Here is a 22,840-nt window from a genome sequence, read left to right as displayed (position 1 = left end):
TGCAGACAGCAGTCAGCCGAGCCCTGCCGGGCCCCCTAGCCCCCTGTGCGACGCCCCCGAGAAGCTGCTCCCGAGTGGAAAGACGACTACGAGGAGGCAAGCCCGCCGCGCGCCGATCAGTCCTGGCTGCGAGCGGGCCAAGGTCAGCGCCCGCTCTTGGCGGCGGCGTCCGCAGCAACCAACAACTTGGAGTCACCTAGGCAACCGCTGCCGGCGAGGCGTCCCTATTGGCTGCAGCGGACAAGCGCCCCATCAGATTGGCCAATGCGCCGGAGGGCCCATCCCATCCCCGGGCCGCGCTCCGCGGCAGTCCCTCGCATCCCCGCTCTGTGGCCGCGACTGCAGAGTGGGCGTAACCATGAGGGGTCCCCTCCAGGAGCCTGGGGAGAAGGAAGGCCAGGAGGAAGGGGCAGCGGCGGTCTGTGGGTGTCCTGCTGGGGTCCCGGAGGCCAAGAAGGGTTCGGACGCGGATTCGGACTCAGACCAGGAGACAGAAGGTGCCTACTGGCAGGGGGTGGGGGCAGGCTGGGGCCGCGTAGGCAGGGGACCCCGTCCGGCAGGAGCGCACCCCTCCGTGGGGCTGGGGGCGGCTCTCGCCCTGTGCCTTCCCCACCATGCTCCTGGCGTCCCATCCTTGGAACAGGCTTCCAGAATGAGGTTAAGAGGCAACCCCCCACACCCCAAACAGCGTAAGAAGGGCTGTCTCACCCGGGCCATCAGAAAAAAAACTAAAGGAATGGAGGTGGGAACTTAGAATTGTTTCAGTTTCCTCCCCCATAAGAGGTTCCCACAGCCCTGTGGTCTGCAATCCGGTGGAAGAGACAGCATACACTGCGGAGTCTGGGGGGTGGGCGGGGAGGGGAGGGCCAGGACCAGCTACACAAGCGGCCGGACTGCACGTGGGGCCGCGGTCCCCGCCAGCACAGGAGGAAACGCCTCCAGAGGGGAGACCAGGCTGGGCAGTGGGGCTGGCCAGGAGGGAGCCACGTGAACCCCATCTCCCATCAGGCGCCTGCAAGCCTGGCGAGCTGGGCAAGGACACCGTCTACCTGAGGTCCTGCCGAGCCTATAGCGTCGTGCCCGCCTCCTGCTTTCTGCGCCAAGGGAGCGCCCCAGAGCTCAGCCTGCGGCACCGTGGCCTGGGGCCCCAGGTACCCCGGGAGGGACCCTCGTGCAGGCTTGGAGGGCGAGGACCTGGGAGGCAGCAGCCTTGGGAGGAGTCCTTTCCTGAGCCCACCCCCCACACTTCCCCAGCCCTGCTCGGGGTCCCAGGCATGTCCCAGCCCCCACACTGAGTGACAGGTGGGATCGGGGTTACAACAGAGTTCAGTACAAGGACTGGGGGGCCTGCAGCTACTGCTAAGTCGCTTCAGTCGTGTCCGACTCTGTGTGACCCCATAGACAGCAGCCCACCAGGCTCCCCCGTCCCTGGGATTCTCCAGGCAAGAACACTGGAGTGGGTTGCCATTTACTTCTCCATGCATGAAAGTGAAAAGTGAAAGTTGTGCCTGACTCTTAGCGACCCCATGGACTGCAGCCTTCCAGGCTCCTCCATCCATGGGATTTGTCAGGCAAGAGTACTGGAGTGGGGTGCCATTGCCTTCTCCAGCGGGGCCTGCAAGACACCCCTGATTTATTGGGTTAAGCTCCTGGGGAGACCGATAAGGAGAAGCTGGCATCCCTGGGCCTGTAGGAATGAACTGAGCAGGCTGAGCCCCTCAGGCAGAGCCCAGGGAGTGCCCTGCCGTGTCTGCGGCCCTGGGAAGGACCAGGCCCCTCAGGTCCCTCTCTGTCCCAGGGGGCCCGGGCTCTGGCCCATGCACTGACCTCCAATTCCTGCATCAAGCGGCTGGACCTTCGGGACAACGGACTCTGTGGGGCTGGTGCAGAGGCCCTGGCAGGCGCTCTGAGCAGAAGCCGCAGTATCTGTGGTAGGTTCTGAGCCTGGGGTGGGGCTGGGCTACCCAACACGGGGCCTTCCCACCCCGCTCCCAGCTGCTGCTGCTGCTGGGGGGCAGGGCTTCATCACAGGGTGGGGAGGGTGGGGTGGGGCCAGGCCCTCTGTGGGGCACCCGGAGTTGTGGGGCCTCCTCCACTGTCTTCAGCCAGCCAGCACCCACTGTGTGTGGTGCCCTCCCAGTGCCTGGATGCAGAGAGGCAGGGGGCAGACGGGCAGGGGCCAGGCAGGGCGAGATGAGAGGGGCTGGATCTAGACACCGTCTCTGCCACGGAAGGGCAGGGAGACCCTGGGCAAGGAGCCAGGCTCGCTGAGCCTCAGTTTTCAACACTCAGCCCTTGGAGACGTGGGGACATACGCTCCGCAGAGCGTCTGCTCACGTAAGACCTCCACACGCGGCCACTTAGGCGTCACTGCCAGTCCCCGGAAACGTGGCAGTGAGGCTTCCACGGGTGGGCCACATGGCTGCCAGGAGTGAATCACCCACCGTGGGGCTGGGTGCATCTACATTACAGCCCCGCAGAGTAGGCGGCGTTAGCCCCCCGACAAAGCTTGTGGATACACGGACTGGGGACAGGGCTCTGGGGAGCTGCCTGGGGCCGCAGGGGACCCAGCTGATGGGGGCACACTCACCACCCACCCCAGGACAGTCCGGCCACTAAGTCCCCCATGCCGGGACAGGCTGGGCAGCTGTGGGGGATGGAAGGGGTGGGGCCTGGCTCTGGAGCCCGTCCCTGAGGACTGGTGCTGGCCCCCAGATGTGGACCTGTCGGAGAACCGCCTGGGAGCGGAGGGAGCCCAGGCCATCTGTGCCGCCCTGGCAGTGAGCCCGGCTGTGCAGAGACTGCAGTTGGCAGGGAACGGCCTGGAAGAGCAGGCAGCCCAGTGCCTGGCTGAGCTCCTGCTGGCCCACACGGGCCTGAAATCCCTGGACCTGAGCTACAACCAGCTGAATGACCAAGCAGGTACCATCCGGCCGCTGGCCAGGGTCACCACGGTGGTGCTCTTGACCGTCTTCCTGGGGCAGGGTGGGCGGAGGTAGGCAGGACCACTCGGAGCAGCCGTGCCCGGCTCCTGTCCCTGCACCCCACCCCCACCCCGGGACTCTCAGTCCATTCCCCAGATACTTCTCTGCCCAGCACTGCCTGTGGGCCTGACAGCCACTAGGGCTCCAACCATAAACTCAACAGAGCCCTTGCCCTCACGGAGGGCTTCCCAGGTGGTGCTAATGATAAAGAACCTGCTTGCCGATGCAGGAGATGTGAGAGACTCGGGTTCAGTCCTTGGGTCAGGGAGACCCCCTGGAGGAGGGCACGGCAATCCACTCCAGTGTTCTTGCGTGGAGAATCCCACGGACAGAGAGCCTGGTGGGCTATAGTCCATGGGGTCGCAGAGAGTCAGACACGACTGAAGCAAATTAGCAAGCATGCCTTCACATGTTAACAGGATTACCCTCCATAATTATTGGTGCTACAAAAGAAAGAAGCAGGGCAGGATTCTAGAGAAGAATGAACTCCCCCCCACTACTTCAGAGAGGTGACCACCGCGGAGGACTCTGTGAGGAGGTGACGTTTAAGCTGAAGTGTGCAGGACGGAGAAGTCAGTCATGGCAAGACCAGAGGGAGAGCATTTCACGCAGAGGAACCATTTCCCAGAGAGACAGACAGACACCAGGGTGGCTGGGCTACTGAGCCCGGAGAGAGGGGCCCGGCGTGGGATGGAGCGGCAGAGGGGCTGCAGGGCCCACATCAAGGCAGGACGTGAGGACGTTGCTCCAAGTGCGGTGGGAGACATCAGTGGGACTCCCCCGTCTCAGCACCTTCTCCCGTGCCCCAGGGCCTCTGCACGGGCTGGCCGCCCTGCCAGGAGCATACACCCAGTCACCTGGGGACCTTCCCTGAAGGTCCAGTGGCTAGGACTCTGCGTTTCCAATGCAGGGGCCCTGGGTTCGATCTTCGGTCAGGGAACCAGATCTCATATGTTTCAACTAAGACCTAGTGCAGACAAATCAAATTTTTAAAAACATTTTTTAAAAATTAAAAAAAAAAATCCCCCGGGACCCTGGGTTAGGAATACGGATTCCGTGGCCTGGGATCTGCTGGGCCTCTGAGCCCTCTTGGGGGGCGTGCCTGTGCACCTGCATTGTGACAGCTGCCCCAGGAGAGTCGCCTGATCCACAAAGTTCAGGAACCACTGCTCTGCCTGCTGAGCCTCAGTGAATGGCGCTGCCTCGCTGTGGGAGAATCAGTCCTAGAGTTCAGCTGTGAGACAGACAGCCTGCCTTCTAAGAAAACTGCTGGGGGAACAGGCAAATTAAAAGAGAAGCTCACTTCAGGCTTTCAACAAAGTAAGTCTAGGTGACCCTTTGGGTCAGCACTAGACAGGCAGTGAGGTCGGAGGGGCTTGGGACTCGAGGCCTTTGAAGGCTGCACGGCACGTGAGGGTCTGTGGGCGGACCCGCCTCCCTGAGGGGTCTCAGCCTCCCCACCTGACCTGAGGCCAGGGTAGCACCAACCTTGTGGGGTGGCTGCGGGGGTCGTGAGGAACACGCACCGGGAGCACAGAAGGCTTATTCACAGCTGTAGGTCCCGCTCACCCTCCCGCTGCTCAGCACAGAAGGGGGTTCCCGCCAAAGCGGGCGCCGCTGCCGCCTGCCTCTCCCAGCCCTGGATGTGTCTGAGACCCTGCGGCTGTCAGACCTGCTGCTGGACACGGGGTGGGGTTCCGGATCTCAGGGAGGCGCCAGGAGTCCTCGCGGCCCTGCAGGGAGCTCTCCAAGGTGCTGCCACGTCTGCGGACCTGGCCGCCGAGCCTTCTGCTTTGTGCTGGGTGCGGCACCATGGAGAGGGGCCAGGCAGGGAGGTTTAAGGATGGACACAGAGCAGACAAGGGGTCCGAGGTGGTCCGACCCGGCCTGGCTGAGTAAGCAAGGCTTCCCGGCCGGGAATGAGGCGCTGTTCCCCAGGTAAAGAAGGGCGTCAGCAGTTGCACATGGGGGTGGGGTGGGGGAGCAGGGGCAGCTGGAACTGAGAACCAGGAGCGGGTCAGACCCACTGAGCCTGGACTCGGCAGAGTCCATCTTACATGTGAAATAGCTCCCGGGTTTCTTACCCACCCAGACCTGCTCTTTCCTTTCCTTTTTTCCCTCTCTTTTTAATATTCACTTATTTATTTGAAGAAGGGCATGGCAACCCGCTCCAGTATTCTTGCCTGGAGAATCCCATGGGCAGAGGAGCCTGGTGGGCTGCAGGCCATGGGGTTGCAGAGAGTCGGACACGACTGAGTGACTTTCACTTCACTACTTATTTCTTTGCTGCACTAGGTCCCAGCTGTGGCACGCAGGCTCTTCAGCTGCAGCACGTGTGACCTAGCTCCCTGACCCAGGATCCGACCTGGGCCCCCTGCCCTGGGAGCCCTGGTCCACACCAGGGAAGTCCTCTCCTTTTCTACCCCGCTGCCTGCCCTCTACCACAGCCACACTGACCTTGTCTCCTCCTGCGTAGACGGCGGCACAAGCCACCCAATGGGCCCCCTGACCTCTGGTTCCCGCCCCCACCCACCATAACCTTGTCTCTCCTTAAAGCATCTCTCTAGTGCCCATCTCTCCTACGTCCCCTCACAGCCTCACCCGGGGGCCCAGCGCCAGGCCTGTGTGCGTTTCCATGAGCCCTGGGTTCCCTGTCCCTCCTTCTCCCCCCACATTCGCTCTCCACGGGTGCATGGGGTGTCCCTTCATCCTCAAGGCTCTCTCCACTTTTCTGGCGTGCACAGCAGAGGCCCTGGCCCACAGCGGGTATCACTATCAGTTCTTGAAGGAATGATCAGAGTGAATAAGAAAGTCTGTCGTGGTATTTCTGAAGGGGAGACGCTTGGACCAGCCCTGGCAGAAAACACAGGACTCATGGAGCTCAACGTGAGCTGGAATCATTTGCGAGGCCTGGGAGCCGTAGCCTTCGCCAGAGGACTGGAGGTACGAGGCCCCGCCCAGCAAGCCCCTCTGGCCTCCTTCAGGGCTGGGTCTCCCAGCCACCAGCCCCCATCTCTTGCAGCTCTTCAGAAATGAGCCTTAGGGACTTCCCTGGCAGTCCAGTGGCTAAGACTATGTGCTCTCACTTCAGGGGGCACAGGTTCAATTCCTGGTTGGGGAACCAGATCCCACATGCCTCATGGTACAGGCAAAAAAAAAAAGAAAAAAAGAAAAGGAAGAAAGGAGGCTTGGATCTGTCCAGCAGCGCTTAGAGGATGTTTCTCCAGGTGACTTCAGTTTCCCTGGCTCTATTTAATGACGACAGTTTGGTCTCCCTGCACCGACTCTCAGGGCGCTGAGTGAGGGATCCACAGCTGGAGACGCATGCCTCCAGAGACGTCACGGACACTCGGGTTGGGGGGACACCATTGGTCCAGTGACGCACACTCACCGCTGGGCAGATGCTTGCCTGAGATGACAGCCCTGGGCCCCGGGACCCCTGCACACCCTCTCACATGCTCTGCCTGTTCCCTGATCCCAACACCTGGGGAATGGGGGGCACAGGGCCCCGTGATGCCCCTGGGGGCAGCTGCCTCTGCAGGATCCTTCTTGGGGAATGGCAGCATGGCCTTGCCCTCCGACAAGGCTGACCGGGGTCCCGCCCCACAAGCTGGGCACCCACGGGCCCCCAACTTCTCCCCATCACAGTCCTCCGGGCACATTTCATCCAACAGTCCTTCACTGGCATCCTCCTTGGGCCCTGGGATGCTCTGTGCCTTGGGGTCCCTGCCTGGGAGGGGTCCCCATCACTGTGTCTCTGGGGCCTGTGGCCCCAGGGCAGACCGCTCACTCTGAGGCTCACCCACATCCGTGCCCACCCTCTACTGGTCACCACTGCCCAAGCCCAGGGCTCTCCCCGGCAACCTCTGTGGTCTTCTACTCCCGGTCCACACTCTGCTCCTCAGCTCTCCTGGGCTCGGAGGCTGGGGCCTGGCTTCCTCCATCGGCACGTGTGGTCCCATGGGGTTGCTCCTTTGTGTCCCAGGCAAACATCTTCCTGAGGGTCCTGGACATCTCGTACAATGGCTGTGGGGATTCTGGAGCCTCCGCGGTGGGGGAGGTGCTCAAGACCAACAACGTGCTGGAGGAGCTCTACATGAGGTGAGAGCAGGGGGCCCCCGTCTCCGCCCCCAGGCCCCCCGCCACCCAGGGACTGGGGATCCTCCCGCTGCTGTTCACCGTCAGGGCTGGAACCTGTCACAGTCCCAGGGCATGCCACTCTGTCCCCCTCACTCAAGTTCATCCTTGCTACGTGAAAGTGTTAGTCCCTCAATCGTGTCTGATGCTTTGTGACCCTATGGACTGTAGTCTGCCAGGCTCCTCTGTCCATGGGATTCTCCAGGCCAGAATACTGGAGTGGGTTGCCATGCCCTCCTCCAGGGGATCTTCCCAACCCAGGGACTGAACCTGGGTCTCCTGCATTGCAGGCAGATTCTTGACTCTCTGAGCCACTAGGGAAGCCCATCCTTTGTACCTGGGGACTCGTAATTCCTACCGTGTGGCTGGGGGGTGGGAGGTGTAACATGTAAACCTCTTCAGCAGAGCTGGTGTGGGCGGTGGTGCTCCACGTACGTGCTCCTCCCTTTCAGGAGGGGTTTGTGCTCTGTCCAGCATGTGGCTGCTGAGGGCCTGCCATGGCTGGGCTGCTCCTCCAAGCCCAGGCAGGGTCCCAGGCTTCCTGGGAAAACCAGAGGGAAGGGAGGAGGTGGGGGTCAGACAGGTCCTGGGCTGTCCGCCATCGGCACAGGCATCTGCTCCATCTACCCATTTTCCCCTCCCGGTGGGGGAAAGCTGGGGTCTGAGAAGATAGAGGGAAGTGGGGCTGGCCTGGAGACAAAGCAGCCAAGAGCAGTGAGGGGGCCTGGAGCAGGAGGTGGGAAGGGGGCTGGGTGGCTGTCATGGGGACAGAGCCAGGGTGCAGGACGTAAGGGAGCACTTGCTGAGCGCTGAGGGCCCGGGAGCAGCAGCCGGTCTCCACTGGGGAGTGGAGTTGGCAGGGAACAACTCTCTAGGCATGTCTGCTGGACCCTGAACACTGGAGACTCCATTGAAGTGTCTACACACTGACTTGCCCGGGGCCCCCGGGGAGTGCTTGGAGGCTGGACCTGGGGGTTGCAGCAGCAGCTCCAGCCGCGGCCCCGGGGCAACGTGGCTCTGCACAGCTGCCTGCAAGGCAGCGCAAGGCACACGCCTTTCTGTTGCAGCAACAACCGCATCTCTGCGGTGGGAGCCCTGAGCCTGGGCCTGGGCCTGCGAGTCAACCAGACACTGAGGATTCTTGCTGTGAGTGCCAGCCTGATGGGGGAGGCCCCGGCACAGACCCACCTGTACCTGCCCACACAGCACCCTCCCTGCCACATCTCAGCCCGGTGCCTGTGGGCACACGGGGGAGGGGGTACCCGGCTTCCTCCTGCAACCTCGTCATCCACTCACCCATCTCTGGCCTGGCCCACAGATTCCTTCGGACTACCCCCAGGCCCACCGGGCTTCCCCTCACCTCCCCCTGGCCTTGCTGGAACCCAGGGGCCATGCAGGTGTTCCTTCTCCAGTGGGGAGGATGTGGCCAACCACTGAGAGCAGAAGGCAGTGAAGGGAGGCCGGAGCAGGCCCTCCAGGACCTCTCTGCCAGCTGCACGTGCTCCGAGGACAGCGCCAGCAGGTCTGGGGACATCATCCCTGCCTGGCCCTCAGGGAGGACAGGAGCCCCCAGCAACACCCACTTCCCCAGCCTGAGGTTCACTCTTGCCCCCGAGTAAAACCCAGACCTCTCTCTAAGCTCTGAGTCTCCATTTCTAGCCACCTGGCGGATGGTACCCTAGATGAGAACAGGCACACGGGATTCTGGGAGTCAAACCTGACCTCACCGTCCCCCCAAAGGGCTGCCTCTAGGTGGGGGCTCCTTCGCATCCTGTCAGCTGGGGCTCAGTGCTGACCCCACCTCGTCCCACACCGTCCCTCCGGGGAGAGGGAAGGGTTGCCCACTGCTCCTCCTCCCCGTCTGCCATCAGGTCATCTTCCTAAACAGGAAACGGTCCCGGCTTTAAATCTCTGTGGAAAACGCCAAGCTTAGTCATCTGCTCATTCACAGCACATGGGCTCTGCGCTCCGCCAGCCCCGCCCTCCTCCCCATCTTGAGCCCCTTCACTCTCAGCCCAGTTCAGTTCAGTCTCTCAGTCGTGTCCGACTCTTTGCGACCCCATGGACTGCAGCATGCCAGGCCTCCCTGTCCATCACCAACTCCCAGAGCTTGCTCAAACCCATGTCCATCGAGTCAGTGATATACCATCCAACCATCTCATCCTCTGTCGTACCCTTCTCCTGCCTTCAATCTTTCCCAGGATCATGGTCTTTTCCAATGACTCAATTCTTTGCATCAGGTGGCAAAAGTATTGGGGTTTCAGCTTCAGCATCAGTCCTTCCAATGAACATGCAGGACTGATCTCCTTTAAGACGGGCTGGTTGGATCTCCTTGCAGTCCAAGGGACTCTCAAGAGTCTTCTCCAACACCACAGTTCAAAAGCATCAATTCTTCGGCACTCAGCTTTCCTCACAGTCCAACTCTCACATCCATACGTGACCACTGGAAAAACCATAGCTTTGACTAGACTTTGCTAGAAAAGTAATGTCTCTGCTTTTTAATATGCTGTCTAGGTTGGTCATAGCTTTTCTTCCAAGGAGCAAGTGTCTTTTAATTTCACGACTGCAGTCGCCATCTGCAATGATTTTGGAGCCCAAGAAAAGAAAGTCTGTCACTCTTTCCATTGTTTCCCCATCTATTTGCCATGAAGTGATGGGACTGGATGACACAATCTTCTTTTTTTGAATGTTGAGTTTTAAGCCACCTTTTTCACTCTCCTCTTTCACTTTCATCAAGAGGATCTGCAGTTCCTCTTCACTTTCTGCCATAAGAGTGGTGTCATCTGCATATCTGAGGTTATTGATATTTCTCCTGGCAATCTTGATTCCAGCTTATGCTTCATCCAGTCCAGCATTTCTCATGATATACTCTGCATATAAGTTAAATAAGCAGGGTGACAATATACAGCCTTACATACTCCTTTCCCAATTTGGAACCAGTCTGTTGTCAAACAAGGAGGGAACACAGCCCCGGCCATCAACAGAAAATTGGATTGAAGATTTACTGAGCATGGCCCCACCCATCAGAACAAAAGAGTTTCCCCCACAATCAGTCTCTCCCATCAGGAAGCTTCCATAAGCCTCTTATCCTTCTCCATCAGAGAGCAGACTGAAAACCACAATCACAGAAAACTAATCAAACTGATAACATGGACCACAGCCTTGTCTAACTCAATGAAACTATGAGCCATGCCATGTAGGGCCACCCAAGATGGACGGGTCATGGTAGAGAGTTCTGACAAGACGTGGTCCACTGGAGAAGGGAACGGCAAACCACTTCAGTGTTCTTGCCTTGAGAACCCCATGAACAGCATGAAAAGACTCAGCCCAAGCTGCTTGCAGTTCCCAGCCATGCGGTACAACCTCTCAACCCTGCTTCGCTCCTGTGGCTTCTTGTTGAAATGCCCAACTCAACCCACCTGGCCTGGAAAGCTCAGCTTGGGTGTTTCGTCCCATCCACCCTTCCCTTCCCATGGAGGGTCAGCGCAGGGGTCTCTGAGCACTCTCCACACTGCACTGTTCTGTTTCCTTTCCTCTCCTCCCTGCAACGGTGAGCTCTTTAAGGGTAGGGTGTGTCTCGTGTGTCTCTTTGATTCCTGACAGAGTGGGCACAGGCTGGGGGTGCAGCCAGTGTCCACTCCCTTCCACTATTCCCGGTTCCAGCACCACCAAAGGCATCAGGTCGCAGGGAGGAGCCTTTTGAGCTGAGATAGTGGGGCCGCCCACTATCTCAGAGCCACATCCACAGAGATGGGGGATCGCTCCTGCTGCCTGGGCTCGGCGTCCCTCACTGAGGGACTTGCGTGCTTCTCAGGTGTCCAGGAATCCCATGCGAAGTGAAGGCTGCTCTGGTGTGCTTAAGTCTGTCCAGGCTAATCCACAGTCTGCACTGGAGCTTCTGGACTTTTCTGTGAGTTTCTCATAAACCTTGTCTCTGACCCTCCCAACAGCCCTGGGAGATATGACTTTCTCCATTTTAGAAAGAAAGAAGTGGGGATTGGAGAGAGTGCCTGGCTCAGGTATACGGTGTGGCCATATCCGAGTTCCAAGCTGGCCACTCTGACTGCGCTCCTGCCCCTGTGCGGGGTGTCATGGTGGTCTCACCTCGGACCCCTGCCTGGGTTCTTCACTGGCAGAGAGAGAACAGGTGGCTCAGAGGCCCATGCTCACTGATGTTTGGATTTGCAGGTTCAGCTCTTGAAAGGCAGCCCCTCCTCCCAGCCGGTAGTGCCCGCGAGTGGATCCTAGTGCTGGAGGTTCGCTTGAGGGGCTGCACGAGAGATGAAGACCCTGTTTCACTCCATTTTGCCTTTAAAAAATTCTTTATTGGCAGTGTGGAGTCTTAGCCACTGGACCACCAGAGAAGTTCCAGTTTTGCCTTTTAACGTAGGAAAAATATCACTCTTTTCTAAGGTGGTTAAACACAAATGAGAGAATCCCCAAATATAAATCATGAAGAGTCTAGTTACAAATCACTGCTCATTATCCCTCTGATTTATTTCAACCCAGGCTTGAGTCAAAGCCTGTTCAGAGATGTGTTTACAGTTTCAATTGTTCAAACTTGGGACGAACTGATGCCCTATGAGGTTCTTTGAGACCTCGTGTGTGTAAAATGGCCAAGTTCTCAGAAAGTGATAACATCCTGCCTGGTGATGGGTTTCTCCTCAGGATATCCAGGTGAACAGAGAGTTTGATGACCTCGCCAGTTCAGTGAAGGTCATTCTTCCAGGGCTTTGCATAAAGACGGCTGCCCGCAGAGTGGAGTACAAAAAAGAACTGCTGGCCCTCTTCACACCATCTGAGTGACTATGTGTTGTGTGACTTTCTTCTCTCTCCCACGGGCCACTTCAACTTCAAGGTGCCTTTCAACTGAGGCCCCATGTCAACCAGGCAGAAGTCCTACAGAGCTGGCCTTCACAGTGACTGAGACATCAGTGTTAGGGTCTTCCGTTGTTCTCATTCAGGTCCCAAATTTGTACTCCTAGAGAAATGAAAACATGTCCACACAAAAACTTGAACATACATGTTCATGGCAGCTGTATCCATGATATCCACAGAATGCAAATACCCACCAAGTGATGAGTGGATAAATACAATGTAGTGTACTTATACAATGGAATATTACTTGGCAATAAAAAAGGATGAAATTTGGGATGATGGAAATGTTCTAAAACTGATTATGGTAATGGTTGCACAATTTCAGTAACATACTACAAGTATTTGAATTGTGTACTTTAAATAGATGAATTGTACGGTATGCAAACTGGGTCTTATACAGTTAAGAAAAAAAGGAAGGAAGTAATGACACGTGCGACAACATGGATGAACCCTACCCTAAGTGAAAGAAGTTTATCATAAAAGACCACTTATTGCACCACTTTAACTGGGTGACTTGTCCAATATGTACATTCTATCTCAGAAAAACTGTTGCTGCTGCTGCTAAACTACTTCAGTCACTTCAGTGTCCGACTCTGTGCGACCCCATAGACGGCAGCCCACCAGGCTCCCCTGTCCCTGGGATTCTCCAGGCAAGAACACTGGAGTGGGTTGCCATTTCCTTCTCCAATGCATCAAAGTAAAAAGGGAAAGTGAAGTCACTCAGTCGTGTCTGACTCCCAGTGACCCCATGGACTGCAGCCCACCAGGATGGACTGCAGCCCACCAGGCTCCTCCGTCCATGGGATTTTCCAGGCAAGAGTGCTGGAGTGGGGTGCTGTTATATATACACATTCTTTGGTCCATATCGTGTGAAAAAATGTATAAATGTGTATACTAGCAGAAAAGCAAAATAAAAAAAGACCCAAAACAAAACAACCCTGGCACATTAACAATGCTTATCTCTAGGTTTTGGCTTTATGGCTTTTATTTCCTTTTTTTTTTTTTGCTTTTTCCACTCTTCACACTCAGTGTTTTACTTTTACAACCAGAAAAATAAGTCGTACTTAAGACCAAGCCGGCAGCACAGGCTTCGAGTCTGCGGCGTTCTCGGCGCCTGAGGAAGGACGGTCCCCCCATACCCACGACGACGTCCTAACCTGAGGCGGTGCTCGGGGCCAGGAGGCGACGGAGGGTAACAGGAGCCAGGCCTGCGGGATGAGGGCCCGTGAAGAGCCCCAGGAGCCTGCTCTCCCTGCTCCCATGCTGGGCAGCACTCCTTTGGCAACCCTCCGCCCTACAGGGCGGTGAGAGGACCTCACAGTCGGAGCGCGGGGCTGGGCCGAGCGCCGCAGGACGGTCCCCTACTTCCCTGTAGGGCCTGCAAATAACCAAGCCAGTCATTACACGACGGCCCAGCGCCCTCCCCAATTAACAAGGAGGCCCCGGGCGGAGAACCTGCGGGGTGCGGCGGAGTAGACCAGAGCAGGCCTGCTGCAAGGTGCGGGCGGGGCGGGGCGGGGCGGGGCGGACGGGGGGCGCGGGGCGGACGGGGGGCGCGGGGCGGGGCGGGGACGAGTTGGAGGAAACCGAATAAGGAGACCGGGCGCGCTCCGCCTCCCGCGCGCGGCCTTCCCGCCAAACCCATGTCCAATCAGAACGCACCACAAACCGAGAGTCCCGTGTGAGTCCATCAGAAGCGGGATTCTAGGCTTCGCCCCGCCCCGCAGCGCTCTGGACCAATGGGCATCGGCGGCGGCGGCGGCGTTGGGTCCTCGACGACGTGGGGGGGCTCGTCCAAGGAGCTCGAGGCTTGGCGTCTGCAGTTGAGCGGCGGCGTCTGCAGTTGAGCGGCGGCGTCTGCAAGAGCGGTTGGTGTTTGTGTACCGGCGGCGGAGGCGGCGGCGGTTGAGCTCATCATGGTACGGATGGACGGAGCGGGAGGACGGGCGGGCCAGGAGGCCTGGGGGCCATGTTCCTGGTAGGGGGGGCTCAGACCGAGGACGCTGGAGAAGCCCCGTGTGGGCCTCTGGTGTGAATCACGCGGCGACCCGAACAGAGGCTGAGAAAGAGAAACTGCGAAGGCAGAGCCGTAGTTCCCGAGAGGATCGACGTCCGAGGGCCTCGGCGGCCAGCGGGCCTTGCCTTGAAGCCCCAGGGCTCAGAGGAGGCAGGCAGTCCCAGGTCCAGCTCGCGGGGAGCGGACAGTGGGCAGCGCCGGGCTCCAGAGGTTGAGGGGGCCTGCTCGGGAAGGAGGTCATCTACCGAGAACCGGGGGCACAGGATTTGGTCTGCGGGAGCTTTGGGAGAGGAAATGGAGCCAGGGACAGGAATATCATTAACCAAACTTCAGTGATCCAGGCGAGGACGGCGGTGCGCTTGCCTTTCTGAGGACAGTGAGGAATGATTTCCCCGAGCGATTCCTTTCATTGTCAGTCAGTCAGGTGGACATGGCCTCTACTGACCACGGAGCTCCCCAGCCGCACATTTGAAGACATTGGGTCACAGAGCTGACCCTGAACACACTGGGGCTGAGCAGGCAAGAGTGACACAGGCGTGCTGTGAAATACAGCCGTTCTGGATTCAAAGCGAACACTGTGCGTTTGAAGACCGTGTGGCTGGGTGGATTTCAAAGGCATTTCCAGGGCTCTGTTAAGAGTCTCTTCTGGAGGAGTGAGTGCTCTGTTACTGGAGGAGGTCTTTCCAGAGCCCAGTGCTTCGCTCCGGAATGAGGTGCAGGGACTGCTGACTCACGTTCATCTCTGACATACGGTGCTTGTGTGATAGAAACAGGACCAAGCTCCTAGGACTGTAAGTTAGAATTTAGGGTGAGTGGCACTCCTCAGATCTCACTTGATCTCCTCTATGTATTTGTTCGGATGATGTGTCTAAAATCATCCAGACGGTTAGGGAATGTAGAGTTACATTCCCAGCAGGAAATCGAGGGCACATTCAAAATATTTAATAGGTACTGTGAGTGCAATCTGTTAGAAGATAGTACTTATAAAGAAGGGGGAAGGGTTTAAGGAAACCACCAGAGGACAGCGCAGTGTCCCAGCACATGCCGTTCTGGGAGCCATTAATCCTAGGCTGCAAGGAGTGAGCAGAGGCAGCGCTTACAAAGAGCCGAGTGGGTGGGTTTCTGACGACTGCTGATTGCCCACAGTCTGTGCCCTTGAAAAGGAACCCAAGACAGCCTGGCCACACCTTCCTCTAACCTCCATCTCTTGCTGCTGACTGACACGGGCTAACGCAACCAGAAGCTAGGGGGTACAAGTCAGCCTGGAACACAGAGCTGGACAGAGAGCAGAGGGTAGACCTAGAGGGGCAGGTGATTAGGTCCTATCCACTTGCCTTTCCCAGCTCCATTACAGCTATCCTTTGGTCAGGACACGATCAAAATTGCTATATTCTTCAGAGAAGTACTGTGACTAGCCATAACATGGAGTTTGTCATTGACATTATATGGCTTGCAAGTTTTAAAGTAACTGATTTACCTATGGTAGCAAACACGCAGGCTTTGGGCTAATTCTGGCGCTGTCAGCTCAGGTACTTTGGAGCAAGCCAGGTTTCACAGGGTTAAAAGGGTCACATAAGGCTCCTTGAAAACAAGGCTTGAGAAAGCCTGAGACGCTCTGAGGCACATACAGCCATTGAGTTAGATCTGCGTGCCGTGCAGAGACCACGGCCGTGTCGCTAGGCCTCACTCGTTGCTCTGCTTCCAGCGCGAGTGCATCTCCATCCACGTGGGGCAGGCGGGCGTCCAGATCGGCAACGCCTGCTGGGAGCTGTACTGCCTGGAGCATGGCATTCAGCCCGACGGCCAGATGCCCAGCGACAAGACCATCGGCGGCGGGGATGACTCCTTCAACACGTTCTTCAGCGAGACCGGGGCCGGCAAGCACGTGCCCAGGGCCGTGTTCGTGGACCTGGAGCCCACCGTGGTCGGTAGGTACCCTCCCACTTGGCAAGGGACGCCCAGAACCTTCGCCAGGTACCTCCAGGTCAGAAGCCCGAGGTAGTTTCCGAGGGGAGCGGCCACCCAGGAGACGACAAGACAGTCACCCCGGAGCCCGGGAGACCCAGGCCACGGGGTGCGCGGGTCAGTCAGGCTGGCATCCGTCCAGGGTGGCAGGACCGTCCCAGTGACGCCTGGGGTGGAGCGGCAGGTGTGGGCGAGAGGCGCCCGCAGAGCCGCCTGGGCGCTCCCGTCCTTTGGGAACCCGCCACGCTGAGGCTTCTTCTGGGTCGATGGACCCCCGGAGCCGAAAATGGCAGGTGGGGCGTATCTGTCTTGGAGACTCTCCTGGGAGACCTGACCCCAGGCCAGGGAGGAACGGTGCGGGCCTGCAGACGGGCGGGTCCCAGAGCCGGCCACGGGGGTGGGACCGGCGTCCTCCAAGCCCGGCCGCTGTCCCCCTGCAGACGAGGTGCGCACGGGGACCTACAGGCAGCTCTTCCACCCGGAGCAGCTGATCACCGGGAAGGAAGACGCGGCCAACAACTATGCCCGTGGCCACTACACCATCGGCAAGGAGATCGTCGACCTGGTCCTGGACCGCATCCGCAAACTGGTGAGGGGGGCCCGGGGGCTCCCGGCGGGGAGGGGAGGGGAGGCTCTCGGCGGCGCGTGCGGCCCGGCTCACGCCTCTCCCTCCCGCAGGCGGACCTGTGCACGGGGCTGCAGGGCTTCCTCATCTTCCACAGCTTCGGGGGCGGCACCGGCTCGGGCTTCGCGTCGCTGCTCATGGAGCGGCTCTCGGTGGACTACGGCAAGAAGTCCAAGCTGGAGTTCGCCATCTACCCGGCGCCCCAGGTCTCCACGGCCGTGGTGGAGCCCTACAACTCCATCCTGACCACGCACACGACCCTGGAGCACTCGGACTGCGCCTTCATGGTGGACAACGAGGCCATCTACGACATCTGCCGGCGCAACCTGGACATCGAGCGGCCCACGTACACCAACCTCAACCGGCTCATCGGGCAGATCGTGTCCTCCATCACGGCCTCCCTGCGCTTCGACGGCGCCCTCAACGTGGACCTGACCGAGTTCCAGACCAACCTGGTACCCTACCCCCGCATCCACTTCCCCCTGGCCACGTACGCCCCGGTCATCTCGGCCGAGAAGGCCTACCACGAGCAGCTGTCCGTGGCCGAGATCACCAACGCCTGCTTCGAGCCGGCCAACCAGATGGTCAAGTGTGACCCTCGCCACGGCAAGTACATGGCCTGCTGCATGCTCTACCGGGGGGACGTGGTCCCCAAAGACGTCAACGCGGCCATCGCCACCATCAAGACCAAGCGCACCATCCAGTTTGTGGACTGGTGCCCGACCGGGTTCAAGGTAGGCTGGGTGGTGGCGTGTGCGCAGCTTTCTGCCCGTGGATGGCCCCGGGGCGGGGTGCTGACCCGCGCAGAGGGTCCCCTGTTCCAGGGCAGCTGGGCTGCAGGGACAGCAAGGTTAGTGATCGGTGTGCTGGACGCCGTGATCTCGATCAGTACTTGATGTACCTTTACTTCTCACAACCAACCCATAATGCTCATGGGCTAACATTACTAATATCTTACACTTCAGAGACAGAGGCTGAGACAGCTTTTAGAACCTAACGGCCTCAGGGGCAGCGACGGAAGGAGGGAGCTTTCAGAGACCTCAGACTGCAGGCCTGCCTGTCCTCACATTTCCCCGCTGCTTGCCCCAAGAACCTGGTCAGAGTCCGGGGGCTCATCTGTGATAGAAACAACGGGTTTCGATCCCGCATTACTTCAGTGACCAGTTGTCACTGGATCTTAGGCGGCGTTTGTTTCTGTAGAGGATCTTCCATTCATTGCGCAGTACTTTCTGTGGGGCCAGGGGTGGCTCCCTGCTGTTTCTCCAAGCCAGACTTGGAGTGCCGCCTCCCATACAAAACCACACTGATGATCCAGTGGCTCTTCCAACTGTGCTTAGTGTCACAGTGAAACGTCTGCCCAGAGAGGAGCATCCTGAATTTGAAGCCAAGTCCCAGAATGTCCCACTTTAGACCCCGGATCACCAGGCTAAGTGCCTGGCCACGCCTGGGCTTGTTAACCCTGCGCCCTCTTCTCGTTGAGTCCTTTTTCACAAGCGACCTGCGTTAGATAAAGTGCTGGATCCCGCGTCTAAACCCTGATGGGTCCCTTCAGTGTCTGGGAGTTGCCATCTCCAGGGCCTTTGTAGATTGAAAATGAGGACAAGTAGCAGCGATGTGTGGGTCTTCGTTTTCCCATTTTAAATATCAGAGCTTGCCTCTGACCACACCCACGTTGTTGCACCCACCTGGCCTCTGTGAGCCCCACTTCAAGACACCTTGACACGGACCACCTGAGGGTGTACAACTCACACATGTAAAGTGACTCTCAGGGATAACGTGTATGTAACGGGTTTCACCAATCTGGAGATATCCACAAAATTACACCTTCCATAGATGTTTGCAGGCCTCTGAGGTTAGGTTATAGGTTGGGGTTGAAAGCTTTTATTTTTTTTGCCATGTCACCCGGCAGGGGGGATCTTAGTCCCTAGCCCAGATATCAGCCCTTGGCCCCCCTGCAGTAAACCACAGCATCTGGACCACCAGGGAAGTCTTTTCTTCTTCCATTCTTCTTGGTTTGAGGAAGTTTCCTTTCAGTGCCCTTACTTTGACCTTTGGAAGGGAAGGCTGCCACCCAAGGCATTCTCAGCTGGGCAGCACTCTGTGGGGTGCCTGGCACTGTGCCCAGGCTTCCCGTCCTGGCTGAGTCTGAGCCAGAGGGGAGGCCAGTCTGGGGAGGTACAGGAGGTCACACTGCTGTCCCCAGGGAAGACAGTTCACCCCTGATGTTGAATCCTCACTTGTCAGTCTGAGTGTGACTTCACGTGTTAACAACCGTTTGCTCAGTGGTGTACCATTTTCGTGGAATCTTTTTCCATGTTTGTATTAGGTTTTCTCATTATAAAAGTGTGTATGTGGCAAGATAATTTAGTCATGCAGAAGGCTGAAAAGCAAGTGAAAGTGTAGGGTATTAAACAGTGGCAGATACTGCCAAAAAATACAGTACCCGTTCCTACAGGGCATCATCTAAAGTGGGTCCATGCATTTCCGAGGCCACACTCCCCACTTCGTGTTCTCCTTCTCTGGCAGGTGGGCATCAACTACCAGCCCCCCACGGTGGTCCCGGGGGGAGACCTGGCCAAGGTGCAGCGGGCCGTGTGCATGCTGAGCAACACCACGGCCATCGCCGAGGCCTGGGCCCGCCTGGACCACAAGTTCGACCTCATGTACGCCAAGCGCGCCTTCGTGCACTGGTACGTGGGGGAGGGCATGGAGGAGGGCGAGTTCTCGGAGGCCCGGGAAGACCTGGCGGCGCTGGAGAAGGATTACGAAGAGGTGGGCGTGGACTCGGTGGAGGCGGAGGCCGAGGAAGGGGAGGAGTACTGAAGGGGGCGCGGCCGGAGCCCCGCATCCTGTCCCCCGACAGCCCCGTGACAGACGTGTTTCCCTATTAAAGTTTGTGTTGAGCATCATCTCTGTATATTGCTTTGGGCCCAACCCCCCGCCAGATACCCGCCTTTCCAAGTGTGCCTAGGGGAGAACCGTCTTCCTCCCGGACAGCAGTGTTGCGGCAGTGCCGCACGTCTGTCTGACTCCGCCTTGCCTCACCTGGCGCGTTAACCCGGAAAGGGGCGGGGGGCGGAACCGGGACGCGCCGTCCTCCTACACACGCCGGGTCAGCGAGCTCCTCGGGGCAGGAAGCGGACCCGAGCGGGTCTTCGGATCGGGGCCCGCATCCTGCGCCCCGGAGGAGCGGCGCTAGTCTCCCCCGGCCCAGGGCAAACCCCTCCCCCGGGGGACGCGTGCGTGCCGGCTCTGACGGCACCACCCCGATCCCGGCGGCCTGGTCGAGGCCGCGGCCCCTTCCCGCCGCTTCCGGGACCCGCCCCTCGGCGAGCGCCGAGCTCTTCCGCGTCTCTATGGTACCGACTTCCGCGGCTAGCCAAACCTCGCGAGACCTCGGCGGCGCCGCAATGGCGAGACCGTGAGTGCCGCAGACAGGAGTCGGGACAGCGGGCTGGGGCTGGACTCGGCGAGGTCGGGCGGGGGAGACTCGCCAGGCCGGGGCCGCCGGAGCGGGGTGGCGGCCTGGGCCCCGGCCGCCGCCGAGACCGAGCTCCCGCCTCTGCCCCAGATGCCGCGTCACTGCTCCGCCGCCGGCTGCTGCACACGGGACACGCGCGAGACGCGCAACCGCGGCATCTCTTTCCACAGGTCAGCGCGCCGGCGCGCGGACAGCCCCTTGCGCATGCGCCCGTCCCGCCGCCGCGCACGCGCTTTCGCGCCGGGGGCGGGGCTCGGGGGGGCCCGGAGCGGGCGGGGGCGGCCCGCGGCCTCAGCCGTAGGCGGCGTTTGCGCTGCGCGATGGTGCCCTGCGGACCTCTACCTCTCCGGGGGCCTCAGCTCCCTGGTCTGCGCGCGGGAAGGGTTCGCCGGAGGTCCAGGGGCGGTATGAGCCGGGCCGCGCCTTCCTATCGCGCTCACGGGCCTGCGGCTCCGCAGGCTTCCCAAGAAGGACAACCCGAGGCGGGGTTTGTGGCTGGCCAACTGCCAGCGCCTGGACCCCAGCGGGCAGGGCCTGTGGGACCCGGCGTCCGAGTACATCTACTTCTGCTCCAAGCACTTCGAGGAGAACTGCTTTGAGCTGGTGGGAATAAGGTGAGCCCCATGACAGCCGGCGGTCGGGAGGGCGTGGACACGGGGTGGGTGGCCGGTGGGGAGGGCCCCGGAGTAGCCGCTCTGGTGCTTCCCACCTCGTAACCTCACCTTCCGCTCCAGACGGACCTGAGCAGCGAGACCGTAGCCCCACTCCTGCCGCACTGGCCACGGCCGGAGCGCGCTCCCTGCAACCCCAGCCCTCCCAGCAAAGGCGCAGAAGAAATCCGTCCTTCTGCCTGCTTCTCCGGTGCTGGTGGGGCCCTTAACTTGGGAAATTCCCTGAACTCATTGTCGGCACGATGCCTCCCATTTCCCACGGAGCCAGGGTGGCAGCCTGCTCTGCGACCTGCAGTGTGGCAGGGCTGTGCTCCGTCTCATCCAGACCACTTTCCCTGCAGTGGGTATCACAGGCTGAAGGAGGGAGCGGTTCCCACCATATTTGAGTCTTTCTCGAAGTTGCGCCGGACCAAGACCAAGGGGCACGGTTACCCGCCCGGCCCCCCAGACGTCAGCCGGCTCCGGCGCTGCAGGAAGCGGTACGTGGTGTCCCACTGTGTATAGCTCCCGAGGGCCCGGCCTTCAGGGTGCTGGCCAGCAGCCTTCCTGGGCGGGGCTGGGAGCCTGTGGAGTGGGTTCAGGGCACCCTGCGCCTGGCCCAGCATGTCAGTCTGTCTGTCTCTTCCTAGCTGTTCTGAGGGCCGAGGGCCCACCACTCCGTTTTCCCCGCCTCCACCTGCCGACCTCGCCTGCTTTCCTGTGGAAGAGGCCTCGGCACCTGCTGCCTTGTCTGCCTCCCCAGCCGGGAGGCTGGAGCCTGGCCTCAGCAGCCCCTTCTCCGACCTCCTGGGGCCCCTGGGAGCCCAGGCAGATGAAGCGGGCTGCAGTGCCCAGCCCTCCCCGGAGCGCCAGCCGTCCCCCCTGGAGCCGCGGCCTGTCTCGCCCTCGGCCTACATGCTGCGCCTCCCGCCGCCCGCCGGCGCCTACATCCAGAACGAGCACAGCTACCAGGTGGGCAGTGCCCTGCTCTGGAAGCGGCGGGCCGAGGCCGCCCTCGACGCCCTCGACAAGGCCCAGCGCCAGCTGCAGGCCTGCAAGCGGCGGGAGCAGCGGCTGCGGCTGCGGCTGACCAAGCTGCAGCAGGAGCGGGCGCGGGAGAAGCGGGCCCAGGCCGATGCCCGGCAGACCCTGAAGGAGCATGTGCAGGACTTCGCCATGCAGCTGAGCAGCAGCATGGCCTGAGGGGCCGTCCAGCAGCGCTCGGCCTGCGGATCCACCTGGAGAGGGAGCTGCCCCTAGCTGTGTCCGCCACAATAAAGGGGATCCCAGAAAGCCCTGCTCTCTGGCTCAGCTGAGGGCTGGGGCCCCACCCCCTGGGTACCATGTCCATCTCCCCTAACTGGCTGTAGCCCCCAGAGGGCTCGGCCCTGCAGTCACGGTGATTCCCAAGCCCCCAGGCCGGCCGAGGTCCACCTCGGGCCATTGCCAAACTTGCTGTCTCCAGGTGAGCACCCCTAGACTAAGGCCGTCCACCCCCCACCACACCCGGGGCTTGTCAGTCAGGCCGGAGGTGTGGCAGGCCCCGTGTTTATCCTGGGGGCACAACCCGAGGCAGGAAACGAGCTTTAAGGCTCAGAAGATACCCCCCCCCCCCAAGTGGCTTCCTGGCAGCCTGGGCACAAGAGCTGTTGTTCCCACAAGGGAGGCAGAATGGTGCCTTACCCACTGGGATGGCCGCAGGACAGAGGATGGGGCGGCCCAGCCCTTCCCAGGCAGGAGCCTCCAGGCAGCCCAGGAGTCAGGCAGCCAGCAAGGGACCAGGAGAGGCCCGAGGCCGTCCTTCGTTCCTCCCCGCAGCCCTCCGTGGGGTGGTGAGTGAACAGAGCCATTCGAGGCTGGCGTGTCCTGAGCCTCGGGCCGCCTGGCCCGGCCTCGGGAGGCCTGCGCGAGGGGCTGTGGGTGCAGATAGCGCTGCGGTGGCTTTAATGGAGGCAAGCCTATTGACAATAAATAGTGGGAACAAGCGGGGACCTGGAACGTCTCTGACTTCTTCTGGGACACCCAGGGCCCCGATGTGCACCTGCGCCGGGGGGTGCCTGGCTGTCCGGAGATGCTGACCCCTCCGGCTGGGAGCTGAGCTCA

At 60.0% G+C, this 22,840-nt stretch overlaps 3 protein-coding genes across 3 annotated transcripts; all 3 read left to right on the top strand.

Moving 5' to 3' along the window:
* Window positions 1-358: 358 nt before the first annotated feature.
* LRRC74B (leucine rich repeat containing 74B) lies at window positions 359-11,927 on the top strand. The gene is made up of 9 exons (XM_055549972.1): window positions 359-497; window positions 1,009-1,151; window positions 1,799-1,931; window positions 2,716-2,922; window positions 5,818-5,927; window positions 6,970-7,085; window positions 8,189-8,267; window positions 10,936-11,031; window positions 11,790-11,927. The coding sequence occupies exons 1-9, from the start codon at window positions 359-361 to the stop codon at window positions 11,925-11,927; spliced, it is 1,161 nt and encodes a 386-aa protein (XP_055405947.1).
* A 1,850-nt stretch (window positions 11,928-13,777) lies between these two features.
* On the top strand, window positions 13,778-19,515 carry LOC129629674 (tubulin alpha-3 chain). The gene is made up of 5 exons (XM_055549807.1): window positions 13,778-13,918; window positions 15,722-15,944; window positions 16,422-16,570; window positions 16,660-17,340; window positions 19,133-19,515. The coding sequence occupies exons 1-5, from the start codon at window positions 13,916-13,918 to the stop codon at window positions 19,427-19,429; spliced, it is 1,353 nt and encodes a 450-aa protein (XP_055405782.1). The 5' UTR covers window positions 13,778-13,915; the 3' UTR covers window positions 19,430-19,515.
* A 462-nt stretch (window positions 19,516-19,977) lies between these two features.
* THAP7 (THAP domain containing 7) lies at window positions 19,978-22,721 on the top strand. Its single transcript, XM_055549808.1, has 5 exons — window positions 19,978-20,027; window positions 20,178-20,257; window positions 20,546-20,701; window positions 21,100-21,237; window positions 21,388-22,721. The coding sequence occupies exons 2-5, from the start codon at window positions 20,178-20,180 to the stop codon at window positions 21,938-21,940; spliced, it is 927 nt and encodes a 308-aa protein (XP_055405783.1). The 5' UTR covers window positions 19,978-20,027; the 3' UTR covers window positions 21,941-22,721.
* The last annotated feature ends 119 nt before the right edge of the window (window positions 22,722-22,840 follow it).

This window comes from Bubalus kerabau, chromosome 16 (assembly GCF_029407905.1).
Source record: "Bubalus kerabau isolate K-KA32 ecotype Philippines breed swamp buffalo chromosome 16, PCC_UOA_SB_1v2, whole genome shotgun sequence".
NCBI lineage: Eukaryota > Metazoa > Chordata > Mammalia > Artiodactyla > Bovidae > Bubalus > Bubalus kerabau.
This window is presented reverse-complemented; position numbering and strand designations above follow the sequence as displayed.

Excerpts from the sequence above, each read along its gene's own strand:
- LRRC74B (XM_055549972.1), top strand. The coding sequence starts at position 359 with ATGAGGGGTCCCCTCCAGGAGCCTGGGGAGAAGGAAGGCCAGGAGGAA. Across the intron at positions 5,928-6,969 it reads CCTTCGCCAGAGGACTGGAG|GCAAACATCTTCCTGAGGGT; the intron begins GTACGAGGCCCC and ends TTTGTGTCCCAG. Across the intron at positions 11,032-11,789 it reads TGGAGCTTCTGGACTTTTCT|GATATCCAGGTGAACAGAGA; the intron begins GTGAGTTTCTCA and ends GTTTCTCCTCAG.
- LOC129629674 (XM_055549807.1), top strand. Across the intron at positions 16,571-16,659 it reads TGGACCGCATCCGCAAACTG|GCGGACCTGTGCACGGGGCT; the intron begins GTGAGGGGGGCC and ends TCCCTCCCGCAG. Across the intron at positions 17,341-19,132 it reads GGTGCCCGACCGGGTTCAAG|GTGGGCATCAACTACCAGCC; the intron begins GTAGGCTGGGTG and ends CTTCTCTGGCAG.
- THAP7 (XM_055549808.1), top strand. The coding sequence starts at position 20,178 with ATGCCGCGTCACTGCTCCGCCGCCGGCTGCTGCACACGGGACACGCGC. Across the intron at positions 20,702-21,099 it reads TTTGAGCTGGTGGGAATAAG|TGGGTATCACAGGCTGAAGG; the intron begins GTGAGCCCCATG and ends CTTTCCCTGCAG. Across the intron at positions 21,238-21,387 it reads CTCCGGCGCTGCAGGAAGCG|CTGTTCTGAGGGCCGAGGGC; the intron begins GTACGTGGTGTC and ends GTCTCTTCCTAG.